Raw genomic sequence first — 22,425 nt, 5'->3', positions numbered from 1 at the left:
AGCACTCAGTGGCCCTCATCCTCCAGGGACCATGGTGGCTGGCTCTGGCCAAGATTTCTTCTCCACCCAAAGGCTAGTACTCAGGACATCTTCACCTCTGCTGGAACAGGGACAGAGACTGTCAGAGTCATCAAGGGACAGGGCCAGACTAAGGCCCTGAACAAGGGCCTCAGGCACAGCCCGAGGCTCCAGCCCTGCCCTCCCATCACTTCCACTCTGCCCTGCCTGGTCTCTCTGGGACCAGCCTCCTCTCCACACTCCCGCACCCAGGGCAGAGGCTCAGGGCTCCCCACATGGGGCTCTGCAGGTTCCATGTTGATGGGACAGAGGGTCTCCTCCCTGACCTGGGGCCCAGGATGTCCACAGCAGCCTCCTCTACAAACCTGGGCCACTGCTCTGACTCCTTCCCTGAGGGCTAGAAGAGTGACATTGTCACATAGGTTCATGTGGATCAGGCCACTACTTTCCTGGAGATAAATGGTTCATGTACTAAAGCTCAGGGACACTCTCCTAATGCCTAAGAGTTGTCTGTGCTGAGATGAGAAGTGGGAAGAGACCCTTGGAGTGTCCAGCATGACTCGGCTCTAGTGAGGCTCCTCTGCATGAACACAGCATCAGATCACACACGGTGACTGCTCTCGCCTTGGTGTCCTGGTGCTCGGGTACAGACTGGCTCCCACACAGTGGCTCCAACAGCAGATGCCAAGGTGGCCATGAGCTGCACTCTTCTGGAGGCTCCACGGGAGTCAGTTTCCTCACCTTTTCCAGCTTCTAGCTGCTGCCTGCTTCCCTGGCCTGTGGGCCCGACTCCCCTTTGAAGCCAGCAGCATCACCCTGCATCCTCTCTGCTCTGCTCCCCCCACCCCTCCCCCCTCTGCAGTCCTGCCTCCCTCTCTCACTTGCAAGGGAAGGACCTTGTGATACCTGGACCCACCAGACGGACACCAGAACCTCTCAATCTCATGACACTTAATGTCCTCTGTAAGGCGTTTTCTACCTTGTGGCACATTCTGATTCTGTGGGTGAGGATGGGGACATCTCTGTAGGGACATTTCTCTGTCCACCACACTTCTCAAGGACATTTTTTATTCTTCTTTCACTGAAAAGTGCACATGGGTAGCTGAACTGGGTCACCTGGAATACGGTGTCGTTTCATGAAGTTACATAGGCAGCACTTCTAGCTCCTAAGCAAAAGCAGGGCACAGGCCACACCCCAGCCCCTCCCCACCTTCTCCCTGCTGCTGATGTTCAGATCTTAGGAACATCAGAACTGTGAGATCCAGGCTCAGCATCCTTCAGCAGTTGCTGGTTGTCAGCACCAAGGACAGAGTCCCAGGCTGCTGGTTCCCAGGCAATGCAGCAGGCAGGACCCAGAGGAGAAGGGTCTGCTGGGAAATCCGCCCATTTCCATTCTGCACAAGAGAGTTGTTCCAGGCATGATCCCAATGGCCTCTACTATACTGTGAGGCCTCTGCACATGTCGGGGCGTGAGGGTTGTTGACTCGTCCACTAGCAGATTGCTGCACCACAGTGGACCTCAGGAGGCTGAGAGCCTGCTGCAGGCTCCAGGTGACTGAGACTCAGGGGCTGGGTTCAAGCTCAGTGGGAGGCAGTTGCCTTGCTTTCATGAGGCCCTGGGGATGACTCCAGCATGATACGTGCACGTGTGTGTGCACACACCAACACAAGTCCCCTGAAACTCAAGTCCCTGTTGTGGCCTAAAACCTGGTGGAAACTTTTCCCTAACTTCTGTGCCCAGTGCCTGTCCTGAGAACCACACCAGCCTGGAGCACCCCCTGAGCACAGCATCCTGCTCCCTGAGCCACACATGAGCCCCTGGGAAACTGGCTCCAGTCCATCCAGTGTCCCTGCAGGTCACACTCACAGCAACAGGTTGCCCAGAGGAAGGGTCATCTGTGCGCTCAGGGGAACCTCCCTGACTACAATGGGGTGATTCCTCCTCACCTTCTACCAGCAGTCACCAGGGTCCTCTGTACCCTGTCCCTGAACCCACTGTTTCTCCTTGAACACAGCCTCAGATCCCAACAGGTGGAGTCGAGGTTCTGTCTCTCCAGGATCCTTCCCAGTCTTGCCACAGGAAGCTGCTCAGCCCTTGTGACCCTCCTCTCTACAGGTGCCTTGTACCCTGGGGTCCTGCACACCTGCCCCCACATCATGCCACCTTTAGGTCAGTGACAACCACCAGCTCTGACAATCTCACACAAGGCAGGTGTCTGAGCAGACCCACCAGGTGGGACACCTGAGGCTTCAGCATGCAGCAGCACCCTAGTCCCTCTCCTCCCTCCCTGAGGGCAACAGGCCCCACAGGCTGCCCCCAACCTCCAGCCCCAGGCACCAAAACCTGCCTGTGCACCTGCCTCCAGCCAAACTCCTCAGCCACCTGCTCCCCTCCATCTTCCCTAATCCTGCACAGAGAGGGGACAGCCTCCTAGCGCTCTCCCTGCTCACTGCCAGCCTTCAGTGTCATACGGGTTCTTCAGAGTCACCTGTGCTCAGGCCAGGTAATCTGTGGGACCAGGCAAAAGAAAAAGCCTCCCACATGCCTTTGAAGATGAAATAAACAGGAAATCTCTGACCAGAAATCAGAAGGCAAAAGACTCCCCTCAATTCCTAATAGTGCACCACCTTGGCCTTGAACTTCCCAGCCTAGTGCTCCCTAGGGAAAAATAACTTAGATCTTGGGAACTTTTATCTCCTCACTATACAGATGAGGAAGCTCCTCAAAACACAGGAATGAGCAGGACGCTGAGCCAGGTGACTTGATGGACACAGGCTCAGGTGGATGAACTGGATGACCCTAGCCACCCTGTCATCACCACCCAGGAAGCCTGATGGCACTGACAGAGAGAAATGGCAGGTTCCTGGGGCCCCTTCCTTCCCCATCCCACACAGTGCCATGTCTCCTGAGACACTCCCTGGGTCACACTGCATGGAGAGGGCTGCGTGAATCTCTCCAGTGCCATCCAGACCTTCATTGTGAATGGCTGGAAGCAACCTCCATTCGATCTTCCTCAAATTCTGTGGCTCTGGGAGAATCTGCAGAGCTGAAGACCCTGATTCCAAGCCGAGCCTCAGCAGCCTGACTTTTGTGGAGGGTTGGGGACCATGAGGTGTGACAGGGTCTCTGACCCTGAAGCCTGATTCTCTGCCTCAGGTGTCTCCAGGTGGGGTCTGGAAGGGTCCTCCAGCTTTCCTGACAGTGCAGCCCAGACACCCTGAGGACAGAGGGGATGGGGAAGTCCCTGAGGAGGGAAGAGGAGTCCCAGAGACCCTCACCACCCTGGGTTCTGATTTCGGCAGGCTCTCAGGTCTTCGAGGGTGGGGAAGGGGATGGCGCCTGTCCACCTGAAAACTCCAGCTCATGTGAGGGTCAGGGATATTGAACCTCCGTTGTGCCCACATAGCTCCAGCCTGGACTGAGGGTGGTGATGTGGTGCTGGATCCCCAGTACTACAGACAAAACTAGACTGGACATTAGACCACAAACCTGAGGTCACAGAAGGGCTTTGTTGAGTGATATTGAGAATTTAAGACTAAAAGTGGTTCTTTTTTTGAAATCAAACGCACATTTCATACAGGCTTAAAGACAATATAAGAAAACATTTCCTAGACTCCCATTTGTGCTCTCCTCACTGTCCACCAGAGGGCAGCAGATCAGCCTGGCTGCTCCCCAGGGCTCCCCAACCCAGCTTCAGCCCACAGTCCTCCTGCTTCTCTAAGCTGCCCCAGATGGCCTCTGCCAGCTCCATGCTGAAGGCCATCCTCTGCAGTCAGCTCCTGCCCCTATTACTCAGGTCTTCCAGGGGAATGTCCTCTGGCTTCAAGTCCTGGTCAGAAAGGCCCTTTCCCAGGGGAGCGTTCTGAGCTCCCACACCAGCACAGGCCCTGGCTGCCTAAACCCTGTCACTAGTGGCCCTTCTCTCTGTCTCAGCTAGCTCCTGGGTTCCAGGTGCTCCCTGGGTGTCTGTCTGCGATGAACAAGAGAGACTCCATGAATGCAGGGACCACGTCTGTCCTGCCTTCCATGGGACTCCCAGCCCAGTGCCCGACATGTAACAGATGCTCCATGAATACTCATGAAATGTATGGAGGACCAATCAATCAAAGCACATGACCTCCATGTGGCCGCCAAAGTCAGAGTATGTTCCATGTGCACAAAGGAACACTGGCCTCAGCTCTGGAGAAGGCCAGCAACTGCCTGAAGCTGCCCAGAGATGAGGCCTTCACGCTGGTAGTGTTGGGGGAAGACAGAGGCCTCCTAACAGTGAGGGGTCATTCCTGATTCTTTCCACAGCCCTGACAACCTCTCCCCATCTCTACCCAGTGAGTGACATCCCTTTTCCCAGGAGGTCTGGGCAGCTGCCTGTCCTTCCTCCACTCACTGATGCCTGATCTGGAACTAACTCCAGATTTCCCATCCCAGATGGAATTTCTACCAGGGAAAGCCAGAGCCCCATGTAACCACGGAGGAAGGTGACGCTCAGCCTCAAGGGCACCAGGCCTGAGGATTCCTGTGCCTATGGTCCCTGCAGACATCTCAGCAGCCCAAGGAGCCTGGGGAATGAGGGGGGCTCAGCACACAGGACCTGACTTTGTTTCCATCTCAGAGGGGCTGGGGGTCATGGGACTTTCTCTTCCCAACAGAGGAACCAGGGAACCCTGGTGGAGATGCAGGTGGGAGCATCTCCAGTTGGACCCTGTGAGCAGGCCTACACAGAAGCCAGACAGGGTCAGTGATGAATTTGGAGCCAAGCCCCTGTGTGCCATGATGGAGAAACCTGGTATTCTGGGACCACCCCCATGCTGGTTCCCTCTCCCCAAAGCTCCAAGAGACACCACCCATGTCCTTCCTTTGAAACCTGGGGACAGATGGCTCCTCCTGAGGCTGCCCATCTCCGGGTGCCCATCTCCCACCTCTGAGCAGCAGTCCTCAGGACAACTCCTGTCCTCTCCCCAGACTCACCCTGCACTGGGTGTCAGGCAGCCTGGACCCAAGGTGAACAGGACTGACCCTGCAGTTTGTAGGTCAGGGCCACCTGTGCCTGGGTGTCAGGGCCAGCTCTCAGCATTTAGACCCTGGGCAGCATCCCTACTACAGTCCCTGACACTGGCCAGGGGTCTCCTCAGGAGCTCAACTGGTGATCACATGGACTCACAGCCAACCCTCCGCATGCTGATTGTTTGAGACAGAAGAGTGGTTTTGGCTAGAGATGGAGGTGGACACATAGCCTAACAATGAGGGGTCATTGGAACCAATGGCCACATGGGCTTCCTCCCTCATGCCTGTGGTCCCCACCAATCCTTTTTGGTCCTGGAGAACCCTGTTCGACCACGTATAGTTCTCTCCTTCCTGGCATCACACCTGGGGAAAGGCAGGGTGACCACAAAGAACAATCCAGAGAGGACAGAGGACACCCACAGAGGCCATGACAGGTCTGAGCCACAGCTCTACCAAGAAACGAAGAGAAAATCTCTCCCTGAAATCCTTCACCAAGGGCAGCAGAGCCAGGGTCACCTGCCTCCCACTGCCACATCCTCCTTTCCAAGGACACAGGTCGCCTGCCCCTGCACCCCAAAGCTCCCTCTGAGACATGTGGATGTGGAACTCTGAGCTAGGCTGGTGACACAGAGGTGGAGGACAGGTCCCCCCCCCCAGTCATTCCTCAGTGGGACCCATTCTAGCTCCAGAGCCAAGTAGGACCCCTTCCTGCCGGGAGCAATCCACCTTCCAGAGGGGGGAGAACAAGGGGAGACGTGGGCCAAACTGGGATTCTCTGTCATGAAGGAAATATGCCCAGGGTGAGGGGACCTCAGGGGTTCCCTGGGTGGTGCTGAGAGCCCTGAGGCCAGGACACAGCTGAGGCCAGTGCTGGGTGAGCCACTTCTCTCAGGGGACAGCGTCCCCACCTGCCTTGCTCCTCAGGGTGTAGCATGCAGTAGTGAAACCCAACAGGGAAAGCAGAAGGGACAGGAGGCAGGACTGAGAGGGAGGGGACAGAGAGGTTCCTCCACAGAGACCCCGCCCCCAGCCCTGTGACCCAGGAAAGTGCTCCTGCCCTGGGAGGAGGCTGAGCTCAGAGAGGAGCAGGGCAGCAGGGCTGACTGGCCTGGACCTGGGCTCCCCAGCGGGTCTGCAGTGAAGCTCCTTCCACAGAGGGGACAGAGCAGCAGGGACCATGCAGCCCCCCTCAGCCTGTCCCTGCAGAGGGGGCATCCCCTGGCAGGGGGTCCTGCTGGCAGGTAAGAGGGGACAGTTCCCTGAGGAGGGCGGGAGGTGGAGCACAGTCTTGCTGGTGGCCCCTGGGAGGACATGAACCTCACAGGGGACACAGGGCTTCACTCTGTCCCATTGGGAACCCACTGGGAACAGAACACAGAAGACAAACAGAAGCTCACCAAGAGGAACAGATGAAGGGGATGGAAAGCTCAGGGGTTCTCTTCTCCAAGTTACTCACCAGAGGCCTTTATACTTGGAAAATTGACATTAACAGCTCTGTCAGGGCCACTCTCCAAATAGAAAGGCAACTTGAGCATTGGACACTGTCTGCAGCCACCAGCTTCAGACACTGGCACAGACACCTGGATGCTCAGGGTGGGGACACTGCTTCACTCATCCACAGGAGGCTGAGCCTGGTCTAGGCCCTGGGCCACAACAAGGTCAGACTAGTCTCTGCCTCCTGGAGCTTCCTCTCTAGAGGGCAGGAGGCCAGGCCAGAGGGAGATCTGCAGGTGAGGCCAGGTGCTGTGTAGATCTAGGAGGGCAGAGAGCAGGGAAATGTCCACAGGGAAGACCTGGGTCTGTAAGGAGGTGGTCAGGGGAGGCGGGTGCCCAGGTGCCCTGGGTGTAAGCAGGTATCTGAGGGCACTGAGGGGCCAGCCTTGCAGACACCTGGGGAAAGGTGTTCCTAGGAGAGGATGACAGGTACAGGGGTCCTGAAGGAAATAAGGTCAGGCTGCTGGCCTTGACCCAGGGACAACCATGTATACACCCAACACACCCCTGAGGCTGAAATGAAGCCTCCTGCTGAGGACCTGGGCCCCACCTTTCCACCCCATTTGAAGGGCCCAGAATTGATGGATTTCTCTCTCTTCCCTCCTAGTCTCACTGTTAACCTTTTGGAACCCACACCCCACTGCCCAGCTCACTGTTGAACCAGTGCCTTCCGACGTTGCTGAAGGGAGAGACGTTCTTCTACTTGTCCACAATGTGTCGGGGAACACTGTAGGCTACCACTGGTACAGAGGGCAGATAACAGAACGCAGCCGTCTAATTGTATCCTACTCGAATCTCACACACTCAGCTACCCAAGGCCCTGCATTCAGTGGTCGAGAGACAATATACCCCAATGGGTCCCTGCTGTTTGTGAATCTGACAAAGGAGGACACAGGATTCTACACCCTGCAAACCACAACTCCCAATTTTGATACTGAAGCAGCAACTGGAGAGTTCCGTGTACATGGTGAGTGATGCCCAGCCCTCTGGGTTTTGGAGGGGTCAACTCCACTGCACACACAGGACCTGAGACCTGGGTCTGCCTCCCTCCTCCTGTGCATTGTGTCCCCACAGTGGATTTGGAGCACTTACTGCAGGACACACGCAGTGCAGACAGACTTCAGAAGATCCGAGTCCTCTGCCTGAATCCACTGGCAGAGAGCAGGGTGGTCTGGTGGGAGACTCGGCCCAGGCAGAGCAGTCTCAGCCCAGCCCCTGTGTCCTTCCCAGGAGCATGGCCCTGAGAAAGACCCTGCAGGACTGAGTCAGGCCTGGCCTGAGGGCCCTGGAGTCATCACAGAGAAGTCAGCCCAGGAAGCTCCTGTCCCAGACCTCTGTCCCAGGCTCCTGGCTCCAGGTGACCCTGAGGACATGTGGCCAGGGTTGGAGTTTGGCTTCCTGTTGAGGGCTGCTGGGGAGCAATGATTTACTGGCCACCTGATCTGGTAGCTCCTGCAGGTGGTCACCAGCCAGGGCACCGTCCCAGGAGCCACAACTGGACAAGGGCACCTGGGCATCTACTTCTCCTGGGACTAGGTGTGGTGAGCACAGAGGGACAGGTGCCTCAGGCCAATCAGGTGCCCTGATGGACTTCTATGAGGCTCCACAGGAAGGTCCATGTCCCCAAGGGGAGGAACAGAGGAAAGAGATGCTCCTGGAGCTCCTGGTCCTCCCGGGACCAGCCCAGGGCGCTCTCACTGGGAGGCAGAGCAGAGTAGGGGCTTTTTCTTTGGGGGCAGCTCCTCTAAACCAAGGTCAGGTTACTGTGAGTATTTCAAGGTTAATTTATAGACAACATGGTGAACCAGACACCACTTCCCATGTATCCAATAAAGGGAAACTGAGGCACAGGGAACACAGTTGCTGAATCAGGTCACACAGACCATGGGTGGGAGGTCAGTGGTGCATGTCACTCTGTAGCCAGAGCCCTGTGCTCTGCATGCTGAGGGCCTATTAGGCATCTGTGGACCAGAGACCAGTCATTGGCTCAGGGCACTGGCAGCCTGGAGGGGACAGTCTGGTCTGGGAGTGAGAGCAAATGGAGGATAATCAATTTTTACTCCGGAACCAAATCACCTGCCTCAACAGAATGTCCAGTCCTCCCCTTCACACAGCTAGTCCACACACTCCCTTGCTGGACTTGAAGCCACATGTGTCCTGGTGTTTTGGGTATCACTCCCTCTGAAGCATAAAGGACAGGACTTTCCTTTCTCACCCCCACTGGACCCTGCAACCAGCACAGGGCCCAAGGTGTAGCCAACTCTCAATGGTTTTGGGATAAGGGGGGGAGAGGATTGTGAATGAATGACCCTGAACCTATTCAGAGCCTGGAACCTGCTTGTGCAATCCCAGGGGGTTCTGCCACCTGCTCCCTGTCCCTCCTGGAGGCTGGGGCTCTTGCTCCATCCCACCAACCACCTCTCCTGAGGCCACCCAGGAGCCACATTACAGGATGCCCTTGGGGTGGCCAGGCTGTGGAGGGTCTTCAGGGTGGCCCTGGGTTAGTTCTGAGACAGTCATGAGGCTCTTGGACCTGGGGCTTTAAGTCACTGTAGCCCCAATGCTCCCTGCCATGGTGATTCTGGCTGTCTTGCTCCTGCCTGTCCATCAGCTCCCTCCTTCTCATTCAGGCAGGACTGGCCCTGCCCTGCACAATGAGCCATGCCCTTCCCTCCTGCACTAATGGCCATCTGTCCTGTCTACTTCTTGCTAACACCTGGGGCCAGACCCCCTCCTTGCCGTAGGAATGGACACAGAAACACTCGAGGCAGGTGCCCCTGTCAGGCTGCATCAGGGACAATGTCCCCCACTGTGAAGGAGGCCCCACTGTGTCCCTTCCAGGGCTCTTTCCTTCCATGACAATGACATGTGAAATAGGCCAGGACACAGGCCTGAGCATCTCCCCCATCTACTCTCTGCACTGACTCAGCGAGGGGGACAGAGGCAGGACGGGGCGGCAAGCCCCTAGGTCCCAGGCTCCTTACACCCAGATGACTGGTGGCTCCATCCTGGTCCCTAAGTGGGGCTCAGGCTCCTCCAGTGACTCCCAGGACCTTTCCCAAGGGGGAGCTGGACTGAACGGTGCTGTCTCAGGGGCTGTCTATTCCATATGTGCCTGTGTCCCCATGAGGACATCATCACCACAAGGGAGGTCTGTCCCCACATGGTGTGATGCTCCAGCCACGGTCACTTACATTAGGCTCTAGGCTCTGATTTGGATCAATTTGATGGTCTCACTGCACTTCCTGGGTGAGAAGAACAGGAAGAAGGCATTCCACAGGCCTGTGTCAGGTGCTTCCCCACTTTGCTGAGTCTCCACAGCAATTGGGAACATAGACTTCTAGATTGATTAACATGATCAATAATACTTCTCTGAGTTTGGTGTTGTGCCCCATTTCACATAACAGACCCTCAGATGTCCCCTCTGACCACTCAGTCCTCCACCAGGACCCACAGGTCTCTCCTTACTCAGGAGGCTGCTGGTTTCAAACTGACCTGAGCATCTGCCTTGGGTCATAATGTGACCCCTCAGGACTTCAGAGCTCAGTCTAAGACACTGTGCTCCTTAGAGCAATATTTCTTTCAGAAAGGAGTCTAAGATCCTGGATATCTAAAACTATTTTTCCACATGGAAAAATTTAACATTCCCCATTTCTACCCCAGGTCTGCCACACACAAGCCCACGAGGCCGTATTTTCTGCAGGTTCCTGGTCCCCTCTTCCACCTCTTAGTGCTGATGTGTTAGGAACCATCCACTGGTCTCTCAGGACAATTCCACCTGCTCTCTGCAGGGGGAGAAGGGATGTAAAGACCAAGGACAGGAACATGATTCTGGTCTAAACCTTGTCTGTCCCCCTCACCCTAGAGCATTCTTTGGACTCATGCTTTACCTTTCAGGTGTCACTGGCTCTTGTCAGTCACCAGGAAACACCTGAGCAGAACTGCCCCCTTGTGGCCCCAGCCTGACCACCAAACTGAATGTCCCCGGTCTCCTAGTGTGGGATTTCTGTTCACACACCCCATTCTCACATCAGCCTGTGGAGTTTTCTTGGGGTTTAGGCATAATGGGGTGTCCCATCATGACCCATGTCTAGGATGACCTTGAGAACCAAAGGCTCAGAGAACACACATGTGGACCGAGCCCTGGAGTCTGTGCAGATGGAGGGACTCTGCATCTCAAGGCCAGCCAGGGCCAGCGAGGACCAGGAGAGACATGGGGATTCTAACTCCCAGTCCTGGGTCTGTCCAGGACCAAACTCTGCAATTAAGTGCACCTGTGAGAAACTCTGTGCTTCTCCCACACACAGCCCAGGGGGCCCCACATCCTCTGAACCCTCAGATCCTCCTGCATCTGCCCAGGATACCCACTCTGCCTGGTTCTTCAGGACTCAGGTTGGTGGGAGGTGAGAGGCCAGCTCAGGTGGAAAGACGCTTTTTTGGGGATCACAGGGCAATCCTCTCTTTGTTGTCTGCACAGAGAAATTACCCAAACCCAACATCACAATCAACAACTCCCAACCCATGGAGGGTGAGGACTCTCTAGCATTAACGTGTGAACCTGAGATTAATTATGCAACCTACCTGTGGAAGATAAACAATCAGACGATCCCAGATGGTGACAGGCTGAAGCTGTCCAACAACAGGACTCTCACTTTATTCAATGTCACAAGGAATGACACAGGACCCTATGAGTGTGAAACCCAGAACCCAGTGAGTGCCAGCCACAGTGACCCACTCACCCTGAATATTTCCTGTGAGTAACTTCTATTCCTCCATTACCCTGGCTGTGAACTCAAATACACAGGGCCAGAGGCTGGGCTACTTAGTCCCTCTCAGGTCCAAGTACACAGACACTCTCTCCTGGGCATCTGGACTGGCTGTGACATTTGCCCCAGGCACATCCAGGCAGGCCCAGCCTTGGGCCATGAATAGGAGGGGAGGGCTTGTGGTTCCCTGGGGAGACCTGGGGCTGCCACCTGGGACAGAGAAACAGGGGAATGTCACAGACTAATTTCAGTGAACAAAGGGGGTTTGGTTGAGACTTTCTGTAAGTGTGTAAGGTGCTGGGATTTGAACCCAGGGCCTCATGCATGCTGGGCAGGTGCTGTACCACTGTATTCCCCAGCCTAGTTTTGAATTAAAAAAAAAAAAAAAAAAAACAAGGTTGTGACATGGATCAGTAGTTATATTGTGGCCTTCTACAGTCTAGGAACTCCCCTTCCCTCTGATGACATTACATGTGGCTTTATTCTGTTTGTCCAGATGGCCCGGATGCCCCCATCATGAAGCCCCCAGACTCACATTTCTGTCCTGGGACAAATCTCAACCTCTCCTGCCACGCAGACTCTAACCCGCCTGCTCAGTTCTCTTGGTCTTTCAATGGGAGGCCCCTGGAATACACACAAGAGCTCTCAGTCCCCAACCTCTCTACAAATAATAGCAGATCCTATGTGTGTGTCGCCCATAACTCTGTCACTAACCTCAATAGGACCACAACCAAGAATATTACTATCTCTGATAAGTGGACCCTGGAGCACAGTATCAAGTGCTGGGTGGAGTCTTGATATTTCTGGAAACAACGTGGATGAAGTTACTTCCTAGCCTCAGGCCCACTCTCAGTCAGCCCCCTGTTGCTCTTCCACAGGGCTTGTGGCCCAGCCCTCCCTCAGAGCCACCAACACAGAACCACACTCTGTGGCCCTGACCTGCCTCTCAGGGGACCCTGGAATCTCCATCACGTGGATCCTCAACAGCCAGACTCTGCAGCTCACAGACAGGATGCAGCTGTCCCCGGACCACAGGACCCTCACCATAGACCCCGTCAGACAGGAGGATGCCGGGGAGTATCAGTGTGAGGCCTCCAACCCCGCCAGTTCCACCAGGAGTGACCGCTACAGACTGGCTGTGATCTGTGAGTGGCCCCTGTCCCACCCAGTGTTTTTCCGTCATATATTTCACTGTCAAGGGCCATCATATGGCACCAGCCATGATAATGGGGTAGATGCCAGAGCCTGGAGAGAATGTGGTTGACTACCCAGAAATTAGGTGCCTTGATGTCACCTTGGTTCTGATCTGACCCGAGGCTGGGCCTGGGCTAGACAGTCTGTGAGGGCTGCCCGCTGACACTGTCCTGAGATGGGAAGGAAGAAAAGAGGAAGAGGGGGTGGGGTGTGGCTCAGTGGTAGAGCACTTGCCCGGCCTGTGTGAGAACCTGGGTTCAATTCTCAGCATCAAACAAACAAATGAATAGAATCAAGGTCCTTCAACATCTAAAAATATACTAAAATAAAAGAGAAGAGGAAGAGACCTTAACAGGAGCATGAGCAGGATGCGGCCCAGCTCCATGTGGAGAGGGTCAGGCTAGAGCACATGCAGGTTTCACAACCAAACGTGAAGAAATGGCCAGAAGCAGAGAGTCGGGAGGACATGGTGACGACATGACAAACTGCACTGGGACCTTGGTGCCATTTCCTTCCACCCTCTGTGGCCCCCTGCAGGGCCCAGCTGGTTCCCCTGAAGACCTGACCTTCAGCCCTTTCTCTTCTCTTTCAGCAGCAGAGAGGACCCCAGGCCTCCCTGTGGGGGCCGTCGCTGGCATCGTGACTGGGGTCCTGGTCGGGGTGGCTCTGGTGGCTGCTCTGGGGTGTTTCCTACTCCACACAAGAACTGGAAGGTACCCAGGCTTCCCCCCTGATCCCACCCAGGTGACCCCAGGCCTGAGGGAAGGAGGCCCATCCTCAGACTCTGGCCTGACTCCCACCTCCCCACTTCCCCAGGACCCTCCCTCTCACCCAGCCGCCCCTGTCCCTCACCAGCTGCTGGCCCTGGGCTGATTGCTCAACAGCTGCCTCCTCTGCACATTGGTCACCAGCACCTGTCCCCACGGCACTGGTGTCCCTCCCTAGACGAGTGTTCAACACGGCACCTCCTGCAGTATTTGCCCCACACCAAGAGAGGGCTGAAGCTCTGTGCATGAGGGGTCCTGTCCCAGGTCACTCAGGGCAAGGGCTGAGGCCTGAGAGGAAGGAGGGTCCACTCTGCACACCTCCTGTGTGACCCAAGGCCCCTGATGTGTGAGGTGGGATCCCAGGGCCCAGCCAGAGAGTGTGTCCTGGAAAGTTCTTTGCCTCCTGGTCACATGGTGGAGAGCACAAAAGGCCACTGTCACATTACCTCATCTCCTGGCCTGAGCAGAGGGTCCTCCACAGCAGGATCACCAATGGGGTCGGAGAGTTTCAAGATGCACGTGGTTCCCAGAAGTCTTGCCAACGTGGTGACCCTGCTTCACTGTCCCCAGAGCCTGGACCCTTTTACTCAGTCAAACTCTCCTACTCTAATTCTTCCTCAATCCTCAGTCCCTTTTCTGGGTCCCTCAGCCAACGTTCTCCTGGGTCTGCACCTGGGAGGGCCCTTCACCTTGGCCCAGGGCAGCAGTGTCTTCTTAAGGCCTTTCCTCCCCTCCCCTCCCCTGGGCCCCCTGGTACACAGACCTGATGGGGAGAGGAAGCTTTCACACCCTCCTTGGAAATGGGGTACCCTCCTCATCCCCTATCTGACCCCAGTCCATGACCCTCATGAATAAGCCTGACCTTTCCTAGGGCCAGTGTCCAGCAAGGCCTCAGAGACCACCGCGCCCCAGCATCAAGACCCGGTAAGTGCCCCTTCAGCCTGAGGGTGGCTGGGAGTCCCTAGGCCTGCCCCGCAGTGTCCACTCTTGCCCACAACCACACGTCCAGGGTTGAATGTTTACACTGGGGATTCAAGGATCCCTGTCATCAAACACAACAGGGGACCCACCTGGCCAAGCCAGCCCAGACTTGTGGCATCTGGTCTCCTCAGTTCCTTGGCTCCTTGGGCCACTACAAGGGCTACAGGGTCTCTCCCAGGACATGCTGTCCCCTGACACTCTGAGAGTTGAGGACCCCTAACCCCTCCTGCAGGAGGGACCCAGCCCTCCTCATGTCTGCTAACTCTTGTCTCTGTCCCCAGGCCAAGGTCCCTCTGACAGCTCCACATCCCTGGTAAGTCCCACAGCTATCTCTACACAGGGGACTAGCTCTGCAGGCTCAGAGGCACTGTCAACCCCCACACAGCACAGACACCCCCACTCATGTTGGACCAGGACAAGGTTAGCCTGGCCCTGGCCAGAGACTTGGCCACTCTCAGGGACAGGACCACCATCGCTCTGTCCTCAGCCCAACATACTTCCTGCCATCTCAGTGGAGTCCTGGTGCAGAGTGGGTGCTGGGAGCTTCTATCAGTGGCCCTGGGTTAATGATGGGGGCCACAGTCTGGACAGAAACTGGGGTGACTGTGCAGAAGTGGAGGCTGGTGCTCAGGACCCAGAGCTGGTAACTCCTGAGAAGAAAGGGCTAAACAGACACAGGGAGTAAGCTCTGGCCTGTCAGAGAACAAACCTTCCTGCAGCACCCAGCACCTGCTCTTGGAGTCTCAGCCTTGATGACCCCCCTTTGCTGACCCTGATTTCCAATCTCCCTCCCTGCCAGGCCCCACCCCCTGGCCACAGCGCTGCTGTCCCCATCTACCAGGTGAGTGTGGTGATGACCTTGCCCACAGTCCAGGGCGACCCAAGAGATGCCCCTCCCCACACCTTCCTGATCTTGCCAGGAAACAGCCGCCAAAATGGGATCAGGGGGCAGTGAGCAGGGGGGGAGGGCCTGGGAACAGGAGCCTCTGAGCCCAGACAGACACAGGGACAGACAGTCCCAGGTGGGCCAGGTCCTAGGAGTTCATGGTCCCCTGATTCAGAAGGGTCAGAGCCTCTTGGTTCTTTTTCAGGAATTACTAAACCCTGACCTGGACATCTACTGCAGGGTCGACCACAAGGCTGATGTGGATTCTTAGTTTCCACCCACGATGCTCCATGTGGGCTGAGGGAGGGTCCTGCTAGACCCCAGATGCTGGGTGATGGGACAGAGGTGGAGCCTGACCCTATTGGACTCTGGAACCTAGAGGGGGAGGGGTCCCTGGGGATTCTAGAGACACAGGCTGCCCTGGGCTCTCAATGGCCAGAACCAGGCTGCCTGTGCCCAGGAGCAGGGCCTCCAAGGGAGAGGGAAGGGCCACTACTGGTCACCTGGAAAGGCGCTGAATAAAGACCCCTTCCCTCCTTCGCTCTTGGTTCCTGTGGGAACGTCTCTTGGCAGACACTCCCCTCAGGTTCCAGGTCAGCTCTCTCCTGTGTCACGCAGGGGAATTGTGGTCTCTAAGTGGTTCCCACAGGTTTCTCTTCCTGGGAGACAGGAGCTGGAGGTGGAGCCAGGGCAAAGGTCGGGTCTGTCAACAGGGAAGGGTGAGGGTCCCAAGGCCCTGCAGCCAGCAGAGCACTCAGTGGCCCTCATCCTCCAGGGACCCAGGGTGGCCAGCTGTGGCCAAGATTTCTTCTCCACCCAAAGGCCAGTACTCAGCACATCTTCACCTCTGCTGGGACAGGGACAGAGACTGTCAGAGTAATGAGGGGACAGGGCCAGACCCAGACTCAGGTCCTGAACAAGGGCCTCAGGCCCTACCCGAGGCTCCAGCCCCTGCCCTCCCATCACCTTCCACTCTGCCCTGCCTGGTCTCTCTGGAACCAGCCTCCTCTCCACACTCCAGCACCCAGGGCAGAGGCTCAGGGCTCCCCACATGGGGCTCTCCAGGCTCCATGGTGATGGGACAGAGGGTCTCCTCCCTGACCAGGATGTGCTCTACAGCCTCCTCGATCCACCTGGCCACTGCTCTGCCTCCTTCCCTGAAGGCTGGGCGGGGACATTCTCATGTAGGTTCATGTGGATCAGGCCTCTACACTTCTGGAAATTAGAGGTAAATTTAGTAAAGATTAGGGGACACTCTGCTGATGCCTGAGAGTTGTCTGTCCTGAGATGAGAAGTAGGAGGCCAACCTCAGAGATTCCGCTGTGACTCAGCTCTAGTGAGGCTCCTCCTGCGTGAACATAGCATCAGGTCACACACGGTGACTTCTCTTTTCTTGGTTTCCTGGTGCAGCTGCCACAGACTGGCTCCCACACAGTGGCTCCGAACAGCAGATACCAAGGTGTCCTGAGCTGCATTCTTCTGGAGGCTCTAGCAGGTGTGCACAGCAACATAAGTCCCCTGAGACTCAGGCCACTGCTGCATCCTAAAAGCTCGTGGAACCTTTTCCCCCAGGTCCTGTCCTGGGAACCACAGCAGCTGGAGCTCCCCCTGAGCACCGCATCCTGCTCCCTGAGCCACACACAAGCCCCTGGGAAACTGTGTCAAGCCAAGCCCTCCAGGCAGTGTCATGCTCAGGCAGTGTCATGTCAGGTCCCACTCACCCCCCAGGTTGCCCAGTGAAGAGTCACCTGTGCACTCAGGGGAGTCTCCCTGACGTGGATGGGGTGGATTCCCCTTCACCTTCTGCGTCTGAGCAGTCCCCAGGGTGCTCTGTACCCTGTCCCTGTGCCCAGTGTTTCTCCCTGGACACAGCCTCAGACCCTGATGGGGCAGATGAGGGGCTGACTCTCCAGCAGTCCTTCCCATTTTCCCCAGGTCAACCTGCTCAGCCCTGAGACCCTCCCTCTACAGGAGCCCTGTGCTCTGAGCTCCTGAACACCTGCCCCCACACATGCCAGCTTCAGGTCAGTGACAACCACCAATTCTGACATCTGCCCCCAAGGCAGGTGTCTGAGCAGACTCACCAGGTGGGACACCTGAGGCTTCAGCATGCAGGAGCACCGTAGTCCCTCTCCTCCCTCCCTGAGGGCAGCGAGCCCCACAGGGTGTCTGTGAAAGCAGCCCTGGGTCCTAAACACAGCTTCAGGTCCCTCCTGACCCTCTACAGGGAGAGGCACTGGGGCAGAAGCAGCCACTAGGAAATTTGACTGTCAAGGAAACACTTGGTCCCATCCCTCCTCATACCTGTGAAAGGTACAGACACATACACATACACCAAGGATGTGCACTATATCCTCCTAGATACACGTGGCCACTGATCTGACTTCTTCCCTGAAGGCTGGAAGGGTGACATTCTCAGAGAGGTTCACGTGGATCAGGCCACTACATTCCTGGAAATCATGTCCAAGTACTAAAGCTCAGGGACCTTCCAGGGATGCCTGAGAGTTGTCTGTCCTGAGATGAGAAGTAGGAAGAGACCCTAGGAGATTCCCCCGTGACTCAGCTCTAGTCTAGGCTCTAGGCTCCTCCTGCATGAACATAGTCTCAGGTCACATGCCGTAGTCTGGCTGGGTTAAATAACCAAGAGGTGACAAGCAACTTGAAGGTTGAATCGGGAACTCAGCAGGAACTGAGCAAGAACTCAAAGTAGCAGGCACATGAGATAGCAGGAGCCGCCTTATTGGGGGACAGCAGAGGCATATATACCCAACTGATTACACACAGCATGACTCAATTAACATTATCTAGATACAGCAGTCAGCCAATAAGGAATCCTCATCATCTTAATGGCATTGCTTAACAAACCACTCCTCCTGGCAAAGTACCAGGCGCCATCTTGACTTGAATTCAGCCCTCAACGGTCACACACGGTGACTTCTCTAGCCTTGGTTTCCTGGTGCTGCTGCCACAGACTGGCTCCAACACAGTGGCTCAGAAAACAGAATCAAGGTGTGCTAAAGCTGCATTCTTCCGAAGCTCCAGCGTGTGCACAGGAACACAGTCCCCTGTGCCTCAGATCACTGCTGCATCTTAAAACTTGATGGGAACTTTTAACTCACTTCTGGCCCCAGGGCCCATCCGGGAACCACACCAGCTGGAGCTCCCCCTGAGCACAGCATCCTGCTCCCTGAGCCACACATGAGCCCCTGGGAACCTGAGCCAAGCAGAGTCCTCCAAGCCAGGTGTGTCACCCCGTCTTCCTCATTCCCATCTCGTCCCATCCACGTAGACAACTCTGCTCCTATAGAGCCAGCCCTGGCCCTCCAGGGACTCAGGTCCAGTCCCTGCAGTGTCACACTCACACCACCCAGGCTGCCCAGGGGAAGGGTCACCTGTAAGCTCAGGGGAGCCTCCCTGACTAGGATGGGGTGGAGTCCTCCTCACCTTCTCATCTGAGCAGTCCCCAGGGTCCTCTGTACCCTGTCCCTGCAGCCACTGTTACTCCCTGGACACAGCCTCAGATCCTGACAGGCAGAGTTAAGGTGCTGTCTCTCCAGCAGTCCTTCCCATTCCTACCTCGTGACGATGCACAGGCCCTTGTGACCACCCCCCTCAACAGGTGACTGTGCTCTGGGCTCCTGAACACCTGCCCCCACACATGCCAGCTTCAGAATAGTGACACCCTCACCCACGGCAGGTGTCTGAGCAGACTCACCAGGTGGGACACCTGAGGCTCCAGCATGCAGGAGCACCCTGGTCCCTCTCCTCTCTCCCCGAGGGCAGCAGGCCCCACCAGATTTTTGTCCAGAGCACAGCTTCAAGTCACTCCTAACCCTCTCCAGGGACAGGCACTGAGGTAGCAGCCACTAGGAAATTCCAGTGCCAAGGACACCCTCAGCCCATGCCTCCTCACACCTGTGAGAGGGACAGACACGTACAACACACCTGGCCTCACCATCCAGCATGAAGGCCACCCCCAGGCTACTTACCACCCCAGGCCAGCTGCAGCCTGAAGAGCGACCTCCTTGCTGCTCTCTCCCTGTGACAGCAGGTGCTGCTTTTGCATTGTGGCCTGGGGTGCCGTCCACCTGGTCAGGGAACCCAAACCTGCCTGTGCCCCGCCTCAGCCACACTCCTCAGCCTCCTGCTCCCCTCCACCTCCCTGACCTGCACAGAGAGGGGACAGCCCTCCTAGCCCCTCCCTGCTCACTGCCAGCCTTGGGTGCTCATCAGGGGGTCTGCAGGGGTCACCTGTCTCAGGTTGGTCATTTGTGGGACCAGACAGACAGGAAAAGCCTCCCACATGCCTTCGACTCTCAGAAGGGAAAATAAACAGAAAACCACTCTGTCCAAAAGTCAGAAGGCAAGGGCGTCCCAGGGATTCCTAACAGTGCACCATCTTGGTCATGATCTTCAGGAGACACCACCTTTGAAACCGTGAGTCAGATGGGCCCTCCTGAGGCTGCCCATCCCCAGGTGCAAAGTTCTCCCGACTCTGAGCAGGAGTCCTCAGGACAGCTCCTCTCCTCTCCCTGACTCACCATACACTGGTGTCAGGCACCCTGGGGACCCGCACTGAACAGGACCCACCCTGCAGCCTGTAGGTCAGAGCCACCTGTGCCCAGGGTCAGGGCCAGCTCTCACCATTGGGACCCTGGGCAGCATCACTGCTACAGTCCCTGACACTGGCCACAGGTCTCCTCATGACCACCAGGGAGGGACAAGGGACTCACAGCCAACACTCAGCGTGGTGATTCTTGGGGACAAGAGCATGGCTTTGGCTGGAGGTGGAGGTGGAGATGCCGCCTGATTGCCACCTGGGCATCAATGGCCCCGTGGGCTCCCTCCCACAAGCTTCTGTTCCCACGGCTCCTTCCTGATCCTGGGAGAACCCTGCTAGGCCACACGTCCCTGGGTGGTCCCCTCCTTCCTGGCGTCACCCATGGGGAAAGGCAGGTGACCACATGAGAACAATGCAGGCAGAGGACAGAGGCCCCCACAGGGACACGGGAGGCCTGAGCTAGGGCTCCAACAAATGGAGAGAGGAGCACCCCTCAGACCTTTCCCCAGGGACAGAGAGCCCACGGTCACTGGCACCCCCTGCCCCATCCTCCCTTCCCAGGAAATAGGTCCCATGCCCCTACACCATGGGCCCTGGAGCTCTCCCTGAGACACTAGGGTCTGGGTCCCTGAGGCTTGGGGGGTGACACCAGAGATAGAGGGTGGGTCCCTGGACCTGTCACACTTCAGTGGGACCCATTCCATTTCCAGAGTCACGCTGTCACCGTCCTGCTGGGAGGAAATCTCCCTCCCAGAGCACTTGAGAACATGGGGAAGATTCGGCACCAAACTGGGCTCTGGATCATAGAAGGAAATCATCTCACAGTATGGGGACCCCCAGGGTTGCCTGTGGGGTGCTGAAAGCCCTAACCTAGGACACAGCTGAGGCACATGCTGGGCTGAGCCAGTTCTCTCAGGGGACAGGGTCCCCATCAGCCTGGCTCTCCAGGTGTGGCGTGGGGCACTGAAAGGGAACTGGGAGGGGCTGAGCTGGGAGAGGAGCCGGGCAGCAGCACGGACTGGCCTGGCCCCGCTGCTTCCCAGCAGGTCTGAAGCTGAAGCCCCTTCCACAGAGGAGGACAGAGCAGAGCCCAGGGAACCCTCCAGCCAAGCCGCCAACACCACACCGCTCCCCGTGATCAGGACCTGCCTCTCGGATGACGCTGGAGTCTCCATCAGGTGGATCTTAAATACCAGACTCTGCAGCTCACAGAGACTGCAGCTGTCCCAGGACCACAGCACCCTCAGCATAGACCCCAGCAGACAGGAGGATGGCGGGGAGTAAAATGGGAGGTCCCCAACATGGTCAGTTCCAGCAAGAGTGACACCTTCACTTCAGTTGGCAGTGATACTTTGGGGAGGTCTAAACTGGTTGCTCTTCTGTAATCCCAGTGGCTCATGAGGCTGAGGCAGTAGGATCACAAGTTCAATTCCAGCCTCAGCAACTTAGCAAGATCATAAGCAATCTAGTGAGACCCTGTCTCAAAATAATAAGGACTGGAGATGTTGCTCAGTGGTTAAGCACCGATGGATTCAACACCTGGTACCAAAAAAAATCAAAACAAACAAACCTCTTAAATGAAACCTTGAGGAAGCCATAATGAGCCCAAAAGAACAAACACAGATGGAGTCATTTGTACTAACTGAAACTGGTCAACAGAGCAGTCTACTCATGTAACAATGGCCGAGTGACTGTTGGTTACAGCCACGGAGCTTCAGTGGGTCACAGGTGTCAATCAGTCTGTCCTGGGCAGCCACCTGATTCAAACACAGCAAACCAGCCAGGTTCTGAACCTCTCTGCGGTCTGTACACCTCACTTCCTTTTTCCACCATAAACCATGCTGGGCCACGTGACAGCCCTGGGGTTCTTTGAAGCTGCTGTTTCTGAGCACGGCCTGATTCCAGAAACGGGTACAGAAGCCAGTTACTATATCTAACCAAATTTGTTGTAATTGTGTCTCTGGACAAACCTTACAGCCAGCACCAGACTCACTGATCACCATGAAGACTGGGCCTCAGTGCAGAGGTCAAGGACAGGGGCAGAGCCAAAGTCAGAGAAGGACAGCAGAGGACAAGGCAGAGTCACAGGAGGGCTGGTGAGGGGCACCATGGTGGGGGGCAGAGCTTCCTGAGGAGACCTGGGCCTCATAGAGGGCAGCTCCAGGGACCCGGAGAGCCAGGCCCACATCCCTGACCACAGCCCACACAGGGGAAGCCAGTGCTGTGGGCCTTTTCTGGGGGTGACTCTGAGGTGACCTCAGGAATGTGGCACTCAGCAGGTTCCCTGCATACGCTGTAGACAGAGGGGCCTCCAGAGGACACTCTTCTCGTGGCAGATCTGGACACAGCAGGACAACATGTGAGCCCTCTCTGGTGAGGCAGAGCTGACTCAGGTCACTCCTCTGCAGTCCACCCCCTGCTCCTGTCTGGTGGGTGGAACTCCAAGGTCAGTGGCCAAGAGTGTGGATGTGCCATCTAACATGGACAGTGTTCCCAACAGGAAATGAACATGAACAAGAGTGGCCCAACCCACAACAGGAAACACCATTTATTACAAGTCCTGCTCTTTCTATTCTTGCTTTAAATAGACATCTCTTTAATGATGTTTAATCATAGCATTGAGGTTGACAGGGACATTCAAGGGGAACCTGTAGCTCCAAACCCCAAAATCTCAAAATCCCTTATTAGCCTGAGGCTGCATATGTATGCAGGTGTGCTTGCTCTCTCGGTCGCGCTCTCTCTCTTTCTCTCTCCCC

General features: G+C 56.3%; 1 protein-coding gene across 1 annotated transcript; it reads left to right on the top strand.

The window, feature by feature from the left end:
- Window positions 1-6,197: 6,197 nt before the first annotated feature.
- On the top strand, window positions 6,198-14,539 carry LOC113178300 (cell adhesion molecule CEACAM6-like). The gene is made up of 7 exons (XM_077792796.1): window positions 6,198-6,261; window positions 7,122-7,481; window positions 10,992-11,267; window positions 11,777-12,052; window positions 12,159-12,425; window positions 14,113-14,165; window positions 14,504-14,539. The coding sequence occupies exons 1-7, from the start codon at window positions 6,198-6,200 to the stop codon at window positions 14,537-14,539; spliced, it is 1,332 nt and encodes a 443-aa protein (XP_077648922.1).
- The last annotated feature ends 7,886 nt before the right edge of the window (window positions 14,540-22,425 follow it).

The sequence above is a fragment of the Urocitellus parryii genome, chromosome 15 (assembly GCF_045843805.1).
Source record: "Urocitellus parryii isolate mUroPar1 chromosome 15, mUroPar1.hap1, whole genome shotgun sequence".
In the NCBI taxonomy this organism is placed as follows: Eukaryota; Metazoa; Chordata; class Mammalia; order Rodentia; family Sciuridae; genus Urocitellus; species Urocitellus parryii.
Note: the sequence above shows the minus strand (reverse complement) of the source record. Positions and strands in the feature narration are given on the sequence as shown.

Coding starts and splice junctions, on each gene's coding strand:
- LOC113178300 (XM_077792796.1), top strand. CDS start 6,198: ATGCAGCCCCCCTCAGCCTGTCCCTGCAGAGGGGGCATCCCCTGGCAG. Junction 7,482..10,991: donor TGGAGAGTTCCGTGTACATG/GTGAGTGATGCC, acceptor TTGTCTGCACAG/AGAAATTACCCAAACCCAAC. Junction 12,053..12,158: donor TAAGTGGACCCTGGAGCACA/GTATCAAGTGCT, acceptor GCTCTTCCACAG/GGCTTGTGGCCCAGCCCTCC.